This window comes from Abramis brama (genome assembly GCF_963993115.1).
Source record: "Abramis brama genome assembly, chromosome: 3".
NCBI lineage: Eukaryota > Metazoa > Chordata > Actinopteri > Cypriniformes > Leuciscidae > Abramis > Abramis brama.
This window is the reverse complement of record NC_139965.1, coordinates 52984873-53003136: the sequence shown is the minus strand read 5'-3', so window position 1 is coordinate 53003136 and position 18264 is coordinate 52984873. Positions and strand designations below refer to the sequence as shown.

Here is an 18264-nt window from a genome sequence, read left to right as displayed (position 1 = left end):
GTATACGTTTACACGACAACGATGAACTAAAAACAGAAACGTTTTTCCTTTGCGTTTTTCACGTACAGATGACAACGTTGTCAAAATGATCTCCACTCTCAGGGATCCGCGAAAACGATTAAAACGCTGTATTCTGCTGCCAGGCCAGTAGTTGGCGATATCACTTTGTAAAGAAAAACTAAAGGGGTATAGACTGAATATGTAATATGCATGTGCATGGCGTCATAGTTTTCACAAATTCAAGTTTTTTTAGTTTACATGGAGACAATAACGATATAATTTTCAAAAACGTGCATTTTGAACCCCATTTTTAAAAGTTTGCGTTTTCAGGCCCCCAGTCGTGTAAATGAGCGGCCAAACCGCATGAAAAGTTTACCGGTTTCAGCTGAAATGGTGTCGTGTAAACGGACCGGATAAAGCCATTAGAAACTGATCTGAGCTGTTTATTTTCACCAGGCACTGACCATAGCAAAAATTAAGATTAAAGGCATCATAAGTCTAAGTACATTCTAGAAACCATTGGCTCCAGTGGTCTCTAAATCTAAAGCAAAAGAGTGCTTATTACGGAATTGAACTTAATTTGACATTATTACAAAATGCACTTTTTAAAGTGTACTTAAAGTCATGAAAGTGTACTCTTTAAGTACACTTAAGTGGCATTTTTTTCATTAATACATTATCTGCAAGTACAGTTTTTAAAAAATATATACTTTTAACATTTGAAGTACAATACAAGTTCACATTCAATACAATTAAGCGCATTTCTTTTTCACAAGGAATGCCTTTGATAAATGCAGTCTAAATCTAGTTCTGTATGTCAAAGCTATATTTTCTGTAACATTTTGTTTGGTGAAGAACTTTATGTAGTGCGTTTGTGGAACAGATACCTTGAGTAAAATCTTCCTTGTTTTGCACGTTGGTCCTGGTGGATGCGAGTGTTTTCAAGCTTCACTGGACTTGGGATGAAACCAATGTCACACCCTTCTTTCACCAAGCGACCAATCCACCAGTCGTTATTAAATTTCTGTCATTAAACACACAAAGTATACCAATCTCACAGAACCTTACAAAGTAAAAATGTTTATTTCAGAATTGGCCATAAACAATTGTTTTATATGCGTGTCTGTTTGAGTAAAAGACTCAAAGACTGCTTTGTGTTTATTGTGATATGGACATACGGTATTAATTTGATTTGTTCAGGTTTGTTCAGCCTTAAAAAAGATTTTAACTCAACCATAATAAACAATTCTTAATTGTTTTCTGTATATATGTGAATATGGATATGTGTGTATGTGTATATACATACTTCTTTAACGTGGAGGAAATCTTTAGCCTCAAATGATATTCCCATTCCAGGCACAGGGACATCATCTTCAAGGGAGGCACTGTAGCCAACATTAGTACGTACTGCAAATGCCACAGGTTTAGCCTGTGCAGAAGAAAGAAGAGTGAATACAGTATGAAATATTAACGAGTAAGATTGGAACATTACAACTCTAATGCTATTATACCAAACCTTTGGAACACAAAAAAAGTTCTTTTGAAAAATGCATCAGTGTTTTGACATTGTCCGTACAATGAAAGACAATAGGGTCCAATTACGTTGTTTGGACACCAACATTCTTTAAAACCTTTTGCGCTGCATTCAGAAATGCACACAGATTAGGAACGACATGAAAATAAGTAACAGGAGTAACAGCAACAGAATTTTCATTTAAAATATCACAGATTTATTCAGGTACAAGCTAAATTTTAGTTTTCTCTTCTCCTGTTTGGGTTTAGCAGATTTACAATCTATTACTTTTGTTGCTTTTTTGTCAAATAAGGCAAGACACTACAGGCGAAAACATGCACATAACTGGTTATTTCAGACTAGTGAATAGAAAACATCCAAAATACATTTAAGTGTTTAACCAGGCATCAGATCCTGAAACTGTTAACAAACAGGCCTAGGCTCAATCTCTTCTCAGAGACGGGCCAAGTGGGAAGCCGCTCTTTTGAGCAAAAATGTGGAGATACAAACTGACATAACTTCCTTCAACCAATTGAACATGTCACCAAGAGCCCTCTAAACACTGAGCCACTACATAATGCCATGAAACTGTTTGTTGATGTGTCCAGCTTTCATGAGCAGTGAACACGCTTCACAGGCTGGGTGGTTGTAAATGAGCATGGTGAAACTGTTGACTGTGGTTCAAGTTGCAGAACTTGTCATTTTGACACGAGCCCTGCAGTTTGTTTAAGGAAAAAGGGTCAATGTATACAGTAGATATTTATATAAAGTGATGTATGATTTCAGACCCGTATGGAAACTCAGAGGATTGTTAACTATTGCTGGACTTCCTATCTGTCACCAACAGCAGGTCATTTAACTAATGGATTCATGTGCTCTCCCTTGCAGAAGAACTGTTATCAAAGTAACAGGACACTCAAAGGACGACTCGCCTGAATCCAAGGAAAACCAAGCTGCAGATGCCACTGCCAGGGGGGCAGCAAAACAAACAGAAGGAACTGTCAGTCTAACGTCTCTTTCTCCACAGGAGGAGGACATATATTTTTGCATTATACGCAGTTGATGATGTTGATGAGGTAGAGCAATGAACAACATTAAGTGCACACCAGAGCTCAGATGGAATGTGGAAATTTACTGAGTGACTTGTTTGCCCTTCTTCTGCTTGAACTGAATTAATGTCTCTGTATCATGGTTTGGCACATGCAGGTCCCGAAAAGTAACATGCAATGATAATGATTTCAGAAAATATGGTGGTGGCCAAAGATGAGAAATGCTTCCTCTGATTTATGCAAAAGGTGTATAGTATGTCTTAAAGTGAATTCCCCGTCAAAGCATAAAATCTCTTTGGGGCATGCTGACACACCTACAAATTGACTCAATAGATCAGCTTTAAAGGTCCCGTTCTTCGTGATCCCATGTTTCAAACTTTAGTTAGTGTGTAATGTTGCTGTTAGAGCATAAATAATATCTGTAAAATTATAAAGCTCAAAGTTCAATGCCAAGCGAGATATTTTATTTAACAGAAGTCGCCTACAGCGAACGGCCCGTTTGGACTACATCCCTCTACTACCTTCTTTAATGACGTCACTAGAACCGTTTTTTGACTAACCTCCGCCCACAGGAATGCTCCCTCAACTCTACCGAAATTCGTACTTGCGCACTTCTTATAACTTACTGTGTTTACTCAGCTCTTACGGTGATTTTCTGAAGTAAAACTGACGCTTCATCTTTTGTGTGATGTACAATAAACTTTATTAAACTCATCAGTATATGTTTGATCATCATTCAGACAGCAGACTTGTAGGCTATTAATAAATAATGGATACATACAAGCAGATGACAAATACGTTATAATAACCGTAATTAAACTACTAAACTATACCTGTTCCATCTCTATACAGCACTCTGACTCTGTAGGCATTATTGTCCGACTCGAAATGAACACCATTACTGAGAGTTTCTGATATTATCATCATTCCGTGAGATGAAATTGTCCTGAGAGACTGAGCGCGAGCTCATGAAGCTCCGCCCCCTGGGTCGTCCAGCAGCAGCTTATTTGCATTTAAAGGGCACACACTAAAACAGCGCGTTTTTCTGAGCCCCAAAAAATGACAATTTAAACATGCTGTAAAAAATGATCTGTTGGGTATTTTGAGCTGAAACTTCACATACACACTCTGGGGACATCAGAGACTTATTTTACATCTTGTGAAAAGGGGCATAATACGGGACCTTTAACTTACACTTTAATGATTGTTTATTTGGTTTTTTTCCACTTAGAAACCTGCACAGCAAATCCAATAGCCACAATCTTGCGGAATGAAGTTTTTCCAAGATGGGGGTTAAAAGAATTCTAATTTTGTGTATGGGGGAGGGGGATTTTGCAATGTTTTTTCCCCCAATGTTTTTAAAACACAGGAAAAAAGCAGGAGCATGTACTAGAGGGCAAAATCAATATGGACACAAGACGGTCTGCACTGCACACACAATGAATTATGGGTATGACAGAGGACACAGTGTCCTTTAATGGCAGTGGGGATGGTGTGCTTACATGCACTATATGAGTCTCCATGATCTGTCAAGACAATGCTCCTTTTAGCTTTCCTTTATTTTGAGCTGCCTTTCACCTTTATTTTATAATAAAAATGCAAAATTATGCAATGCAATATTTATAGGAGCTTTAAATTATATATTTTTAAATAGTGTGCAGTTGTCTGTTCATTTTTAAATCCCTGTTTTGCTTTCACAGCCACTGTCCGCCTCTTATGTAACACAATTTTCCATTATACATGCAGTATTGATCAGACACAGTGATTGTAACCTTGTGTGTACATGCCTGTTCAGCTATACGCTTTCATTCATTATCCAGAAAGACATTTGACAACAATTTACTAATTTCAACTGCATCTCCAGAATATCAGAAAACATTCAGATTTTGCAAGATAACAAAGCTAGAGATTTCAACCAAGGCAGCATTTATTTGAATGAAAATACAGTAAAAACAGTAATATTGTGATATACTGTATAATAACAATTTTAAATAACTGTTTTCTATTTGAATATTTGAAATTGTAATCAATTTACAATTGTCAAAGCTGAATTTTCAGCATCATTACTCCAGTCTTCAGTGTCACATGATCCTTCAGAAATCATTCTTAATCTTAATTAAATCACTTTTGGCTGGTACTGTATATCTGATATATATATACTGATGATATATACTGTATATTTTTTTTGGGTGTACTATTCCTTTAAGGTTTGATTTGTGAAACTATGCGCGTGTGTGAGAGAGCAGATGCAGATATTTCAAGAAACATGGTCAGTGAAGAATTTCTTCTGTCTGAATATTTTACTGCCATCTGGCTTTATTTCAATATTAATGTGAGTATTCTGCATAAATAAATTATAAAATCTGATTGATGCCAAGCACTAAAAATAGCTACCTCCCCTAGAGGTAAAAAAAGAGAGTGACAATAACAAGATTAAATAGACAGAAGAATAAAAATAGATTGGAAAGACTACTGTAGTGAGATTTCATGTATTGCCTTAGATGAAGCTTTCAGGCTTCAGGCTAAATCAAGCTTTAGAAGATGGCACTCAATGTGCAGACAAACCCTAAAGTTTTTGAATCAATATGGAAAATTTTATTTAAACTTTCAAATTTTACAATTTAAAAATTGTAAAATAAACCGATTTATGTTTCAGCAACTTCTTGATTCTATAATCTTATTACATTTACATTTATGCATTTGGCAGACGCTTTTATCCAAAGCGACTTACATTGCATTTTCAGGTACACATTTACATTCTTATCAGTTTAGTATTAATGTACTTTTCACAAATAAATAAATAAATAGTTCAAATGAATAATAAGGAAGGGAATCATACACTGGGAATCATATTTTCTCATAGCAAAGACCAGGTAATGCAAATTGTACAGTCCACAGTGACATATGACAAGAATATGACAATTTATCTCGACATCAAGTACTGCGTTCTCAGCGCTGTTAAAATAAAAGTCCTGTAGCTGTTAAAATAAAAGCTGCTTCCAAAACTTCAGCCAAACAGAAATACTTATTGCACAATAAGTTATATAAGTTAGTCATCTGATTTTTTCTTTCGGCCCCTGGTTGATGCCAGTAATTTAAAAATCACTAGCATGAGTAATATGATATTCTGAATACAGCTACAGATAGACTGACGATTAGGCAGAACAACAGACTTAACAAACCCTTGTCAAACTGCCAGTTAATCAGACATTGATTCAGTCATAGTAAGTGAGTAAAACATGCAGCCAGACCTTGGCCTTTTCGAGCTGAGTCTGAGCCTGTCTCTCAGCTTCTCTGCGTAAGGTCTCTTTATCTTCCTCCAGAGACACATCTGAGTCCGATGGCCGACTAGTGTATGAGTCCGCAGAACCCTATGGCAAGAGCAGAGAGATTTATTTTTCATGCATAAAAGAATGTTGGTAACCAAACAATTTCAATGGTTTTGGTTACCATTGAAACAAAACATAAACAAACAGCTTCAGCGGCAGTTTATCAAACTTAATGCATCAAGGGCCATGTGTGTCAGTATAAAGTCCAAAACCATTGACCATTTGGGATGAAACAAAGCCAGTTAAAAGTAAACAAAATCTTACTGAGCACATTTTTATGTGCCATGGATAATTAGAAAGAAAGATATACCCTGCTAAAAAAAGAAATACATTTCTGTCATGACAGATCTCTTGAGTGTTTGGCATGGTCGATATGTTTTCTTGGCGAAAATAGATCTGCTGCTGCAGAGCAAGTACAGGACTTGCTACTGCCAATACGTACACGACACGCTGCTGTGAGCGTGTAAGACGTTATTATGTAAAACGCATGTAAAGCCACTTCTCCGAAGAGCCGTAAGAACTGTGTGTATGCTAGCTATGTGTGCCCTTTATGCCGAGTTCACACTGAACGATTTTAGCCCCGATTTTCTCTCACAAAAAAAAAGGGTCTGTGAAAGTGTTCTGACTGAAAACTACATGGGCGATGACCTACAGCCAATGAGAGCAATACAGGACAGCGCGATGTTCAGGGAGGAGTTATAGACCAGAATATCAGTATTTTAATAGATAAATTTACAATTATATCAAACAGAAACAAAACACAAACAATATCTGCACATTGCAAAATGATTTATTTACCCTCAACTCTCTTTGAGCACACTTGCTCCCCTCGTCTCCCCAACCATTTCCTCCTGCATAATCTGTTTTTCTTTTTCTCCTTTTCTCTGCAAATCAGCGCACAGACAATTTGGATCGCAATCTTCTTGCATGCTATCATTTTTAATAACAATTTCAGTCTCACGTGAGAACTCCAGTCTCACGCACGCTTTTGTAAAATGCAGTAAACTGCGAGACTTTGATATTAAACAGTGTTATTAAAAGCATATTAAGCCGCTAAAGAGATACTGTTCCCTAGGCGGCCTCCTGAGCGCGCGCTCCGAGACGAGGCAAAACGCACGTCAGCAAAGTATACTATGGGGTTTAGACACGCCTAAACGGTCTGATAGCCTATACACAAATGCCGTTTTGGCAAGTATCTTCGTAAACACAGTCGGTTATGTTTCAAGGTAATGTAGACACTGAGAAAGAGCGCATTTGTATCAGTATATTGTATCTGTGCAGCTCTTAAAGTGACAGCAGCCTAATAAATCAGTTGCAGTCATTATTGCTAATCAAACAACAAAAGAAATAGATACAATCACTCACTGCTCTTGAATGAATAAACTCTCGTTTTAATAAGGATTAGTCTATATTTAATGTATACAGCAGTGTTATTTTCCATTTGATTACCTCATTCAATTTCTTTTGTTTGGGATCACTTATCTGAATACCACTGTAGAATATCTTCCTGAAAAACCTAAATAATGATTTATTTTATTTAATTACAAAAACGACAAAAAATACAACAGAACAAATTCAGTTTCTTTGTTCTTATTGTACTGCTGAGCGTTTACATCTCTTCTGTAACTGTTTTGAGGACTTTTTACTTACATTAACCTAGTGTAAGTTTTGATAATTGTGATATTTCACTGACATTTAAAATCACTCATATTATGAAAATGACTCTGATCATATCACAGCCACCAATAATCGTGTTAAATAATCGTGATTTCAATATTGAGCAAAATAATCGTGATTATGATTTCTGCCATAATCGAGCAGCCCTACCACCAGTGTGGTGTTAGATACATGCCTACACTGTAAAAGAAATTGCTGTAAAAAAGGGCCAAATTCTGACAGTAACATGCTGTTTTCCATTAAAACAGCAATATACCGTAGAAAACAGTGCATTCTGGGTGATTTGTCATTCTCGAGAAAGTAGCCTACAGCAATATACTGTGAATTATCACCGCTCAAAGTCGACACTCAGAGGCTGTGTTCCAAATCACACCATATACCTTCATTTACTATTCCCTACATTAGTTCACCAATATAGTCCACTTGACTGAGTGAATAAAAACAAGTGAGTTAATTCAGACACTGATGAACACCTGCTGTTAACAAGCAGAATCACTGAAGGAAAGATGAACAAGAACAGAGAAAAGTTTAAATCAACTTAAGATAAAAGAAGGCATTACATCTCTGAAGATCTCAGCAGAGGAGGATTAAACAACTCCACAAACAACATTACCAGCTTAATTTATTACTAACCAGATTGACCTTATTTCTGTCATGTCTACAGAAGTTCTTATTAAAAAGTGACAGAGGTTTAGATGTAATTTTATTGTTTCATTTGATGTTACCATGATGGTGATCAGTGTTTGCTTTAGTAGCTGTGTCTGTAAAATGCATTTGCTATGGCAAATAAAGCTGAAAGAAAACAGGATCAGATGACAATGGCTGTTTGTTAATGGTCACAATCATCATCTAGTGGCCTGATTAACTGATCTCATTTATAGTCTAATGTATTTATATGGGTGATGTTTTGTATTTTTGAGTATGGTATCACTGTGATTCTACAGAATGAGATCAATCTGTGTTTTGACAACCAGAAAATATGAAGGATTTTGAAAACAGTTTATACTTGAAACGTTGTGAACTTCTGTATCAGCCAGACACACACACTCAAGAATCGGCTTATCTCAACAATTTTTAAATATTTTTCTCACAAAAAATCTTCGCTTTTCTTCAGAAGGCCTTTATTACTTAGTCCCCAGGAGCCGTGTGGAGTTCGTTTATGATGGATGGATTCACTTTTTTGAGCTTCATACTGTTGGTAGCAATTCACTGCCATTATCAAGCTTGGAAGAGCCAGGATATTATTTAATATAACTCCAATTGTATTCGTCTGAAATAAGAAAGTCATACACATCTAGGATGGCTTGAGGGTGAGTAAATTATGGGCTAATTTTCATTTTAAAATGAAAAAAAAATTCTACTCCTTTAAGACACAACAGTGTTTTACTACTTTATCGCAACATTGCTAGCGTGCTGTTGATAAATAATATTTGCTAACATTGCAATCTGAATTTACTATACGCTGCTGCTGAACAAAAGTACTAGAATTGCTGTAAGATCCATTGAAATATGCGAATACGAAACCAAACAAGTCAGTTAAATTGCTAGCAATGCTTTGTCACTGTATCCTCATAGCAACTGCATTGTCCACTTGCTGCTGCTGCTGCATAAACGTAATATTGCACATACGCTAGCTGCTAGCTTAGTAATTCACTCTAAGCATTAAACAGGACGCATGATTTTAAACCTTGTGTATGGTTACTTCATAAGTAATTAAGGCAGACCACGCAATAATGCATGGTTTTGCACAAGAAAGACTTCACTTATCTTAGATGTTGAATTTCAGAGGAATTCTGAAAGCGTGCTGCAACTGCTACAGCAAATGCTGACCAAGTATTTGAAGGTTGAGCAGCGAGCTCATTGGCTACTGATACAGCAGGAACCAATCAGCTGTGCCCTATAGAGAATGATGTGATTGCAAGCAGATTGCGTTAAGGAATATCTGCCTGAACCACCTAGAGTTTCATGACAGAACTTGTATTTAAAAAAATACAAATAAAATAGTTTTTACAACGGAAATACTTTTAAAGAAGTTTTTAATTGCGAACTGAATGCTTCAGACACATCACAGAATGTTAATTGTAATCAAATGAAAATGTATTAGTTAATATATATTTTAAATGCAGTTAGATGAACTTAAAGGCACAGGTCGAGGCCGAGAGCCGTGGGAACTGAATGTGGCCGGTGGAGCGAATGGTAATGAGAGACCCATGAAGGTCATGCATAAAACTTCTTAACACTATTTTATTTATTTCTAATGAAATACCTGCAAGTGCAATTAAAATTGTGGGGTAGCGCAGTGCTGTTTTACTTGGTCAAAACAATCACACTAAAAATACATTTGAGTGTGTTGAAAGTTATGTTATAACGTTACACAATGTAGTAATATATCAAATATATTATGGTGGAGAAAATGCTGTATTACTGTTACTACAAATAAATCTCTTTCTGATTATGCTATGCTAGACACTTGACAAAATAGTGTTGTCTCTGAGGCATGGTACAAACATGTTACTCAAGGTAAATCAAGATAAACAAGAGATATAAACAAGACGACTAACCGCGTTGAGCTATATAACAATGATTAGTTTTCTGTCAATGAAGGTATCCAAACAGTTGCTCATCTGTCTAATAAAACACATATATTAAAGCGGAAGTAAAACCGGAAAGTAAAAACGGAAATCGAAGGTAACGTGGATATGATGTCATTGACAAGCAACGCAATGACATGGGCCGTTACACTGGTTAAAATTGCGTATTTCTCTGGATTTAAACATTTTTGGAAAAAATTGGGATAATGTAAGTACACAAGTCAACAAAATGTATAACACTGTTCTAGTGGTTTTTGGATATTTTAATCCAAAAATCTTACATATTGTGCCTTTAAGAGTGCTTTTTGACATGCTTAAGTAGGACTTAAGTACATCTTTATATTTTTTTTATTGTTTTAGTAGTTTTAGTCACATCAAAATAAGTCTACTTCTTTAAAGCATGACAAAAGATTTTTAAAACATAATTTTTAAAAATGTACTTTAAATAAAACTTTTAGGCCTGGTTTCACAGACATGGCTTTAGGTTTAGGTCTTAGTTAAATTAGGACATTTAAGTAGCTTTTATAAACGTGCTTTTGCATTACTGATGTACAGTAATGAAAGTGTATTCTTTAAGTACACTTAAGTTGCTTTTTATATAAATAATATTATATTATCTGCAAGTTGAACACTACACGTGCACAATCAATACAATTAAGCACACTTTTTCATAAGGCTAGTAATAATAACAAAACATATTAGAATGTGTGCATCTCTGTATGTATTTCTACCCCCTTACGTGCAATCGGCTTTAGAGAGAGATTCAAGGAACTGTTTAGAGCTTAAACCTTAACACTGAATAGACTATGTTAACATGGAATCATGGTAACCTAATGTCAAGCAAGGTCAGAAGTGAAATGTGGGTGTTATCATTCAAGAACATGCAGACAATAAATCACTATCATACTAGCATATCCTTTCGCTGTTAATTTTCAAACGCACAACTCACTCAAAAACACAAATAGTGTTGATTAAAAGCTTCTTACGCCAATGTTGTTCTTGACTCGGTTTCCTGTTGCTCGTTTCAGCAGTCGTATCCAGGAGGCCTTCATCAGCCAATCCAGTTAGAGCATCTGCTCTCCTCACCATACCAACCACAAACTTCAATAAACTCTAAAAACAACTATACACTGCCCATCATCTACCAAATTATATGCAAACATTATACTTAAACCTGAGAGCTGCTACTGTCAAAAATGAAATTATCGTTAAGTTAAGAGAAAAACAGCTAAATCTATATCAGAGTAGAAGGTCCTTGTTTGATAAAGTGCATGAAGGACCACAACAAATGAACTACTGCTGTTTTTGTAGCTTTGACTAAAACTACAATTCAACCCAGATAAAGTCAAGTGCTACCTAATATCTTGGCAGTTGCCCGGGCTAATGTTATCAAAGCTAGATGTGCTGCCGCTGTGGGAACGAAGAGTTCTGCTGTGTTGTTGACGATGGCACGCAATTCCATGTGCTTGCTCTCGATCCCTGCGCATAGTGTAGGCTATGATGAGAGCTGCAATGGCCTATGCATTTCCTCCTAAAATGAATGAGACTTGGTCCATCCCGCTGCAGCAACACCACCGAGCCAGGCTGTCATGCTCCTCTATGAAGAGCCCTTCCCCGCTCCCCAGAGCCCAGCACTCCGACGCTAAAGATGCAAGCACGTTTGCTGCAGTGATTTGCACCTCTAACAGCCAGATTTTCTTTCACACGTTGTCATTCCCGCCTTCTGAATATTCCTCAGTTAAACCATCAGGCATCCAGATTTCTGTAGATTTAGTCTTCCTGTGTCTCTGATACGTCCTCTGTTTTGCCTCCACTCAGCCCTCTTTCTCATCTCCCACCCTCCCCATCCTCCTCACTCTCTGCCTCTGTGTTGGTCTTCAGTCTCTCCATCTGTGAGTCGTCTTCTGTGATTAATCCCGCTGCACGTTTACTTGTGTGTGTGTGCGGGAGCATGTGTGCGGTTCTGCAAAATGTGCATCTGCCCTTGTGAAAAAAGAAGTGTGCTTAACTGTATTGAATGTGCACTTCAAATCTTAAAATATTTACATTTAAAAAACTGTACTTGCAGATAATGTAAATTAAACTAGCCTAATTGTAGCCTACTTAAAGAGAGAACACTTTTGACTGTTTCTTAACACACTTAAAAATGTAATGTCAAATTAAAAGTTTTACTTGTACATTTTAAATAATTATCTATGTTTTAATATTCTTGTTGTGTTTTAAAGAAGTACACTTATTTTGATGTGTTGTCTAACATTCTAAAGCACATGTAAAGTTCTTGATTATAATTTTAACTGTAGTGTGTTATTTTTTAGTTCTCGGGGAACTGGTTAGTTCCTACCTGTGCGAAAGCCACTTAAGTGTCCAAAAAACACTGCATTCATTTCACACTTAAGTGTTAAGTTCTTCTTAAATATATAAAAATATATTATAAGTACACTTTTTAAAAGGGTTTGAATGGTTTCCCAAGAACCCTTAAAAACTGTAAACAGCACATAAATTGTCTCTCATTTTATACTAATACACAAAGGTCTTATAAGCATTTAGTCTGAGATATAACAGGTTATTTATTGCATTAAGTGGAAGAGATATAAACTTGCACAACTGACACTTGCTAATATTGTTATTATTAAATAAACCTATTAAATTTACAACTGATTGTCAGTATATATTTAGGCTATATCAGTCTACAAAATGAAATTTGAGAACTGTCTTGCACTGTCTCTACTTTGTCTTACCTTGTAAAAGTCAAGGACTGATTTACACAAAGTCAAATTTTCCAGCACCAAATATATATATATATTAGGGCTGGGAATCGATTAAAAAAAAATTAACTAATTAATCGCACAATTTGCTGTGATTAATCGCAATTAATCGCATTGCCCCCAAACTTGTAATCATCAATATTTAAACGTAGAATCACTAATTAAATTAAACAACACACAAAAAAAGGAGAAATAAAGAAAAATGTTCACACAAATTAAAATATTAAACATCAATATATCAATATATTATTCTTCATTCAGTTCTTCTATGCAACTTACTCAGATTTAACAGATTTATTTTTTGACTAATTATCAAAATAAAGTATAGACATACAAAGCTATTATTACCAGAGCATGTGATCAGAGCAGGTAATTTTACCATTGTTGCCCAGGCTATACCAGCTCAGCAAACAGAAGTCTACTACTGAGAAATTTCACGTTATTTGAGCGGACTTTGCTTTTCCAGTGCGTGATCGGTACATGATTGGAGCGTTTGGGCTGTTAACGACAGAGCAGAACGGCAGCGCAAACACGGAGCGGAACATTGAGCAGAGTGCGCAGCGTGCCGACACACACACACACACACGGAACGGAGAGCGCGGCGCACACACGGAGCGGAAAAGACAGGCTCCTGAAGTTACTAAACAAGCTGCGCGAGAATGAAACCTGATCGCCGAACGGAGGACTCAACAGGTTTTTCACTCTGGAGACATGAGCGCAACTGTAACCGGCTCTACACGAAAAAAGTAACCGGCTCTACACATAGGCTATAGAACCTAGCGAATATGTTGGGTGTCCCCAGCCCACAGCTCTACAAATATCTGTTAGCAAGGTACCACGTGCCAGGGCCCAGGAGGATGCAACACTTCTTGTTGAGTGAGCTTGCAGCCTAAGTAGGCAAGGCACGTTTGGGTGCTTTGTAAGCCAAGGCGATGGCATCCAGTATCCAGTGGGCCATCCTCTGCTTGGAGACAGCCTTTACCTTCTGCTGGCCTCCGTAACAGACAAAGAGCTGGTCTGAGGTCCTGAAGCTTTGAGTTCTGTTTACGTACTGTCGCAGAGTACGGACGGGACAGAGCAAAGCCAGGGCTGTGTCTGCCTTCTCCGAGGGAAGCACTTGCAGGTTCACCACCTGGTCCCTGAAGGGAGTGATAGGAACCTTGGGCACATAGCCAGGCCGGGGTATCAGTACCACGTGGGGGTCGGCCGGCCCGACACAGAATTTTTAAGTCTGCTGACTGCAAAGGCTCGAAGGGAGTGTTCTGAAGCACCAGAATAAGGTCCTAAGAGGGTATGGAGGGAGGTCGAGGAGGATTTAACCGTATTGCCCCCCTAATGAACCTGACGACCAGGTCATGCTTCCTAACCGACTTACCTCTTATGGGGTTGTGATATGCGGAAATAGCAACAGCATAAACTTTGAGGGTGGAGGGAGACAGCCTTCACTCCAACCCGTGCTGCAGGAAGGAAAGTACGACACTAATTGAACATCTTCGGGGGTCCTCTCTGTGAGAGGAACACCACTCGACGAACAGGCTCCACTTCAAGGTGTAAGCGTGTCTCGTAGACCGTGATCGTGCAGAAGTGATGGTGTTAAGTACCTCTGGGGGTAAGCCACCTAGAACCTCCGCTTCCCGTTCAGGGACCAGACATGGAGTTTCCAGAGATCTGTGCGCAGGTGGCACAGGGTGCCCCGTCTCTGAGAAAGAAGGTCCTTCCTCAGAGGAATGCGCCAGCAAGGGGCTGTCGCAAGGAGCATCAGTAGGTTACAACTATTAAGACCTGCTCCTCGTCCTGCCTGACTTTGCACAGAGTCTGTGCAAGTAGGCTCACGGGGGAAGCTCCTGAGTCTGCTACTGACTGCAAAGAACTGCTGGGCCAGTCCTCGACAGTGTCGCTGAAAAGGCCACCTTGTAGGATGGGAGCATCGAGAAAGTGTACTTTGACGACCTCTCAGACCTCTGCAAGGCCAGCCAGGGGGCGCTTCTGGACCACCAAGGTGGACATTGTCTGGTCGAGGACCTGCACCGTGACTTGATCACGGTCAGTCAACATGCGCAGCTCAACCCCAACTCAGAACTACCCTTGTGCAATAAGAGTGCCTTGGCCTCGCATGCAGGGCGGAGGTGGCCTGCCAGAAGCATAGCCACCCCACCGTCAAGGGTAGTGAGAGAGGTGAAAACTTTTATGTAGAATTTGGCACTTGTGGTGTTCCATATTTGGCATATTTAGAAGGACCAGCAATCCCATCCAGAGGCTGCACAACCCTCGTGACAACCCGCGCTGCAGCCCGGCAGCTCGACGGCACACAACACACTGAGGAGCGAGAGGCCCCATGATCTCCATGGTCTCCCAGAGAGTCGAGCAGACCAACAACAGAGGGGACTCAAGCTTTCCGGAGAAAGAAGTACATTTACTTTGTTACATTTACTTGAGTATTTCTGGGGTAAATTTGTTCTTTTAAGAGTAGATTTAAATGTGGGTACTTTTACTTTAACTCGAGTACATTTCTTCTAAAAAAATGGTACTTTTACTTTGTTATGCTGGGCAACGTTCCTCTAGTTACTTTAATACAATGCATGATAAACGCATAGTTTATTCCAAGCGCGCCATCTCTTTTTTTTTCTGGGGCATGAGCGATGCCCTATTCACAAATGAGAAATGAATCACTCTTTTGAGTCAATTCTGTTCAAAGGCTTGATCAAACAAGTTGGCAAAACTGTCTAAATTTGTTCGCGAATCTGAGTTTGAATGATTTGTTCAGTTTCCTGCATGCACTACTAAATCGTCTGAAGTGGTTTCTCACTTGGGAGTCGTAACAGGAAATTAAGAGCACTGGATGAAGTGGCCGTGGACCTACAGTCAATTAAAAGCAAATCTGCATCCTATTGTTTGCAAGCGATGATGAAGATCTTTATTAGTTAAACATTTATGTATGCTGTCTGTGAATGATTCCACAGGTAGAGCTACATTCGATTTCAATTCATTCAACAGATTACGCCACGATACCAGTACTACAAAGTATGACATTACCAATTTTTTTAAAATTTATATTATGCATTAAATAGCTACCATTGTTTACAGAGTGTGAAATGAACACCCGCCAACCCGCAGTCATTTTTGGGTATTGTGCAGTGGAGGCAAACTGTTCGTCTAGAAAACGAATGCCTTTGCTTAGACACAATAAACCAGTTTATACGCGCCTGCAGAAATATACATTTGATTGCATTTTGAAGAACAGACGGAAGAAGATCCGTCAATGTGCATTTGATCGTAAATTTGTGTTCAGATGTTCAGTAGCGGTATAAATACACAGAAGTTCATAACTGAAAAGTTCAGGGAGTGGTGCTAAGGTTAATGTGTATAGAGACCGTGTTTGAAAATAACGTACCATCTACACTAAACCCTACACTAACCTAACTAATAGTGTTATCAAAATCAAATATTTGCTAAAGCAACTATACCATTGCTTCCACAAATCTTTGAGTTCTTTTGTGGAGTATCATGACATTCTACATGGGACTTGTACCCGAGTGCTTTGCAAGGACACCCGGAATGCTGTACCAGATGAGCTACCGAGCAAGTTTACTATATCTGAAAAGCTGTACATATGGAGTTGATGATGTGATGCAACCATCAAAATGTATTAGTTTACAAATCATGCAAGTGTTTTGAGGTCATAACATAATATTGCACAAGGAAATGTGTGAAAATAAGTTGTTATTAATCGAATTTCTGCCCTGGTAATCATAATTTGTGTGAAAAGGAATACAAATGGGTGTTTACAGGTAGAGGCACGTTTTTCCAATGAGCCTATGTTCATATTATTTTATCCCTTATAATTGTCTCACTCACTCACACACACAATCACATAGACTCAGCTGTGCTCCTCAGGCAATTTAGAGAGCGTGAAACACACACACACAAAGACACACAAATTCACTTGGATGTATTCGACCATGTTGCACTCTGTCATTTTAAATTAGAACACCACACATCAATGTGGATAATTACACATATTGACTAAATCCCAAAGATTTACATACACACACACATTGGGACAGTCACTATGTAATCTTGCATTTATGATTTAAGAAATTAGCTTGCATTTTAAAGTGTAAAGTTATCTTTAGACTTTATCTAAATCTCTTTTTCTCACTTGTCTTTCCTTTTTCTCACACTTTAAATATTAAGCTGTTTAATTTGTTGTGTAGTTATTTGTCCTCGAGATGACTAGCAAAAAATATTTACCAAGAATTATCTCGGTCCAGCCACCTACAAAATCACATGCTGATGCTACAAATGCACAAATTTATATTATAAGTGGAGCACCCATTAACTGCATTAAATGGTATTTTCCACACCTTTTCACTAAACAAAGATAAAAAAAAATCTATATTCAGAAAACAATAAAAAATTAACAGTTGTATTTACTATTCTTGTTTTCGGCCTATATGCCGAACCCAGTAGGAAACGTGTATGAATGTTATAAACTAGTCTTAAAAGAAAAAGTACAAAAAGTGATCCAGACATTACAGATGAATTTCTAGTTATTATTCATTAAGTTTTATCATGCCAAGCAGATGCAGACAGTTCTTTAGAAAACTAAAGTTCAGTATGTCTATGTACCATGGCCTACGAAAGCTCTATTTATTCTATACTTGATGTTGAAACCCATCGCATACGTAGTTAAGACAATCACAGGCTTGTAATGACACCTTTACAGTCTCTAACACATTCACACATCAATGCAAGGTTGTGAAAAAGTCTTCTGGAAACTTTCAGGAAATGTGTTATTACCACCCACAAAATCCTAGCCTAGAAAATTCCCGAAAGGAGCCGTGCATTGTTTAAAAGAGAAGAAAAATGGAAGTTGAAAGTCACAAAGACTGACAAAAACTAGTGTGTAAGCAGCTTAAAACTCATATTTGGGACTCACCAAATCAGACTCCTCGCTGGTTGAGAGGTACATGTCTATGAACATCTGTCTGTGTGTGTGTGCGCAAAATGTGTGTGTCAGAGAGCACTACTCCACCCAGTTGCTCTACAAACAGTCCTAGTAAGAGAAGGGGGGAGAAGGAAGAGCGGTTTCCTCTCGCTCTTGTGGGCTGAGTTTGAAGGGGCTCAAATATGTGCTTGTAAAATGAATGGTCTGTTAGTCTACACTCTCTCTCCTCCCAAAAGCACGTCAAGTTGCTCTGCTAAACCCAGAATTCTCTCTCTTTCCCACGCTAAGAAAAAAACCCACTGTGACAGTCCATCCCACAAACAACCCATGCTCTCTCAGACATGCACATAACCACATGTGGAGTCACACGTAGTAAAAATTATTCAATGCAA

General features: G+C 38.1%; 1 protein-coding gene across 5 annotated transcripts in view; it reads right to left on the bottom strand.

The window, feature by feature from the left end:
• The window catches only part of cacnb2a (calcium channel, voltage-dependent, beta 2a), a 38259-nt gene extending 20269 nt beyond the window's left edge, over positions 1-17990 (bottom strand). For 2 of the 5 annotated variants that reach the window (XM_084108991.1, XM_084108995.1), the window contains exons 1-4: positions 11146-11342; positions 5814-5933; positions 1307-1429; positions 888-1024 (exon numbers count right to left, since the gene is read on the bottom strand). In XM_084108991.1, coding sequence (XP_083965117.1) covers positions 888-1024; positions 1307-1429; positions 5814-5933; positions 11146-11211 — 446 coding nt within the window. In that variant the 5' untranslated portion in view covers positions 11212-11342. Of the gene's footprint in view, positions 1-887; positions 1025-1306; positions 1430-5813; positions 5934-11145; positions 12140-17863 lie in introns of those variants that run through there. The other 3 variants (XM_084108992.1, XM_084108994.1, XM_084108993.1) reach the window with 3 other exon arrangements.
• Positions 17991-18264: the final 274 nt, after the last annotated feature.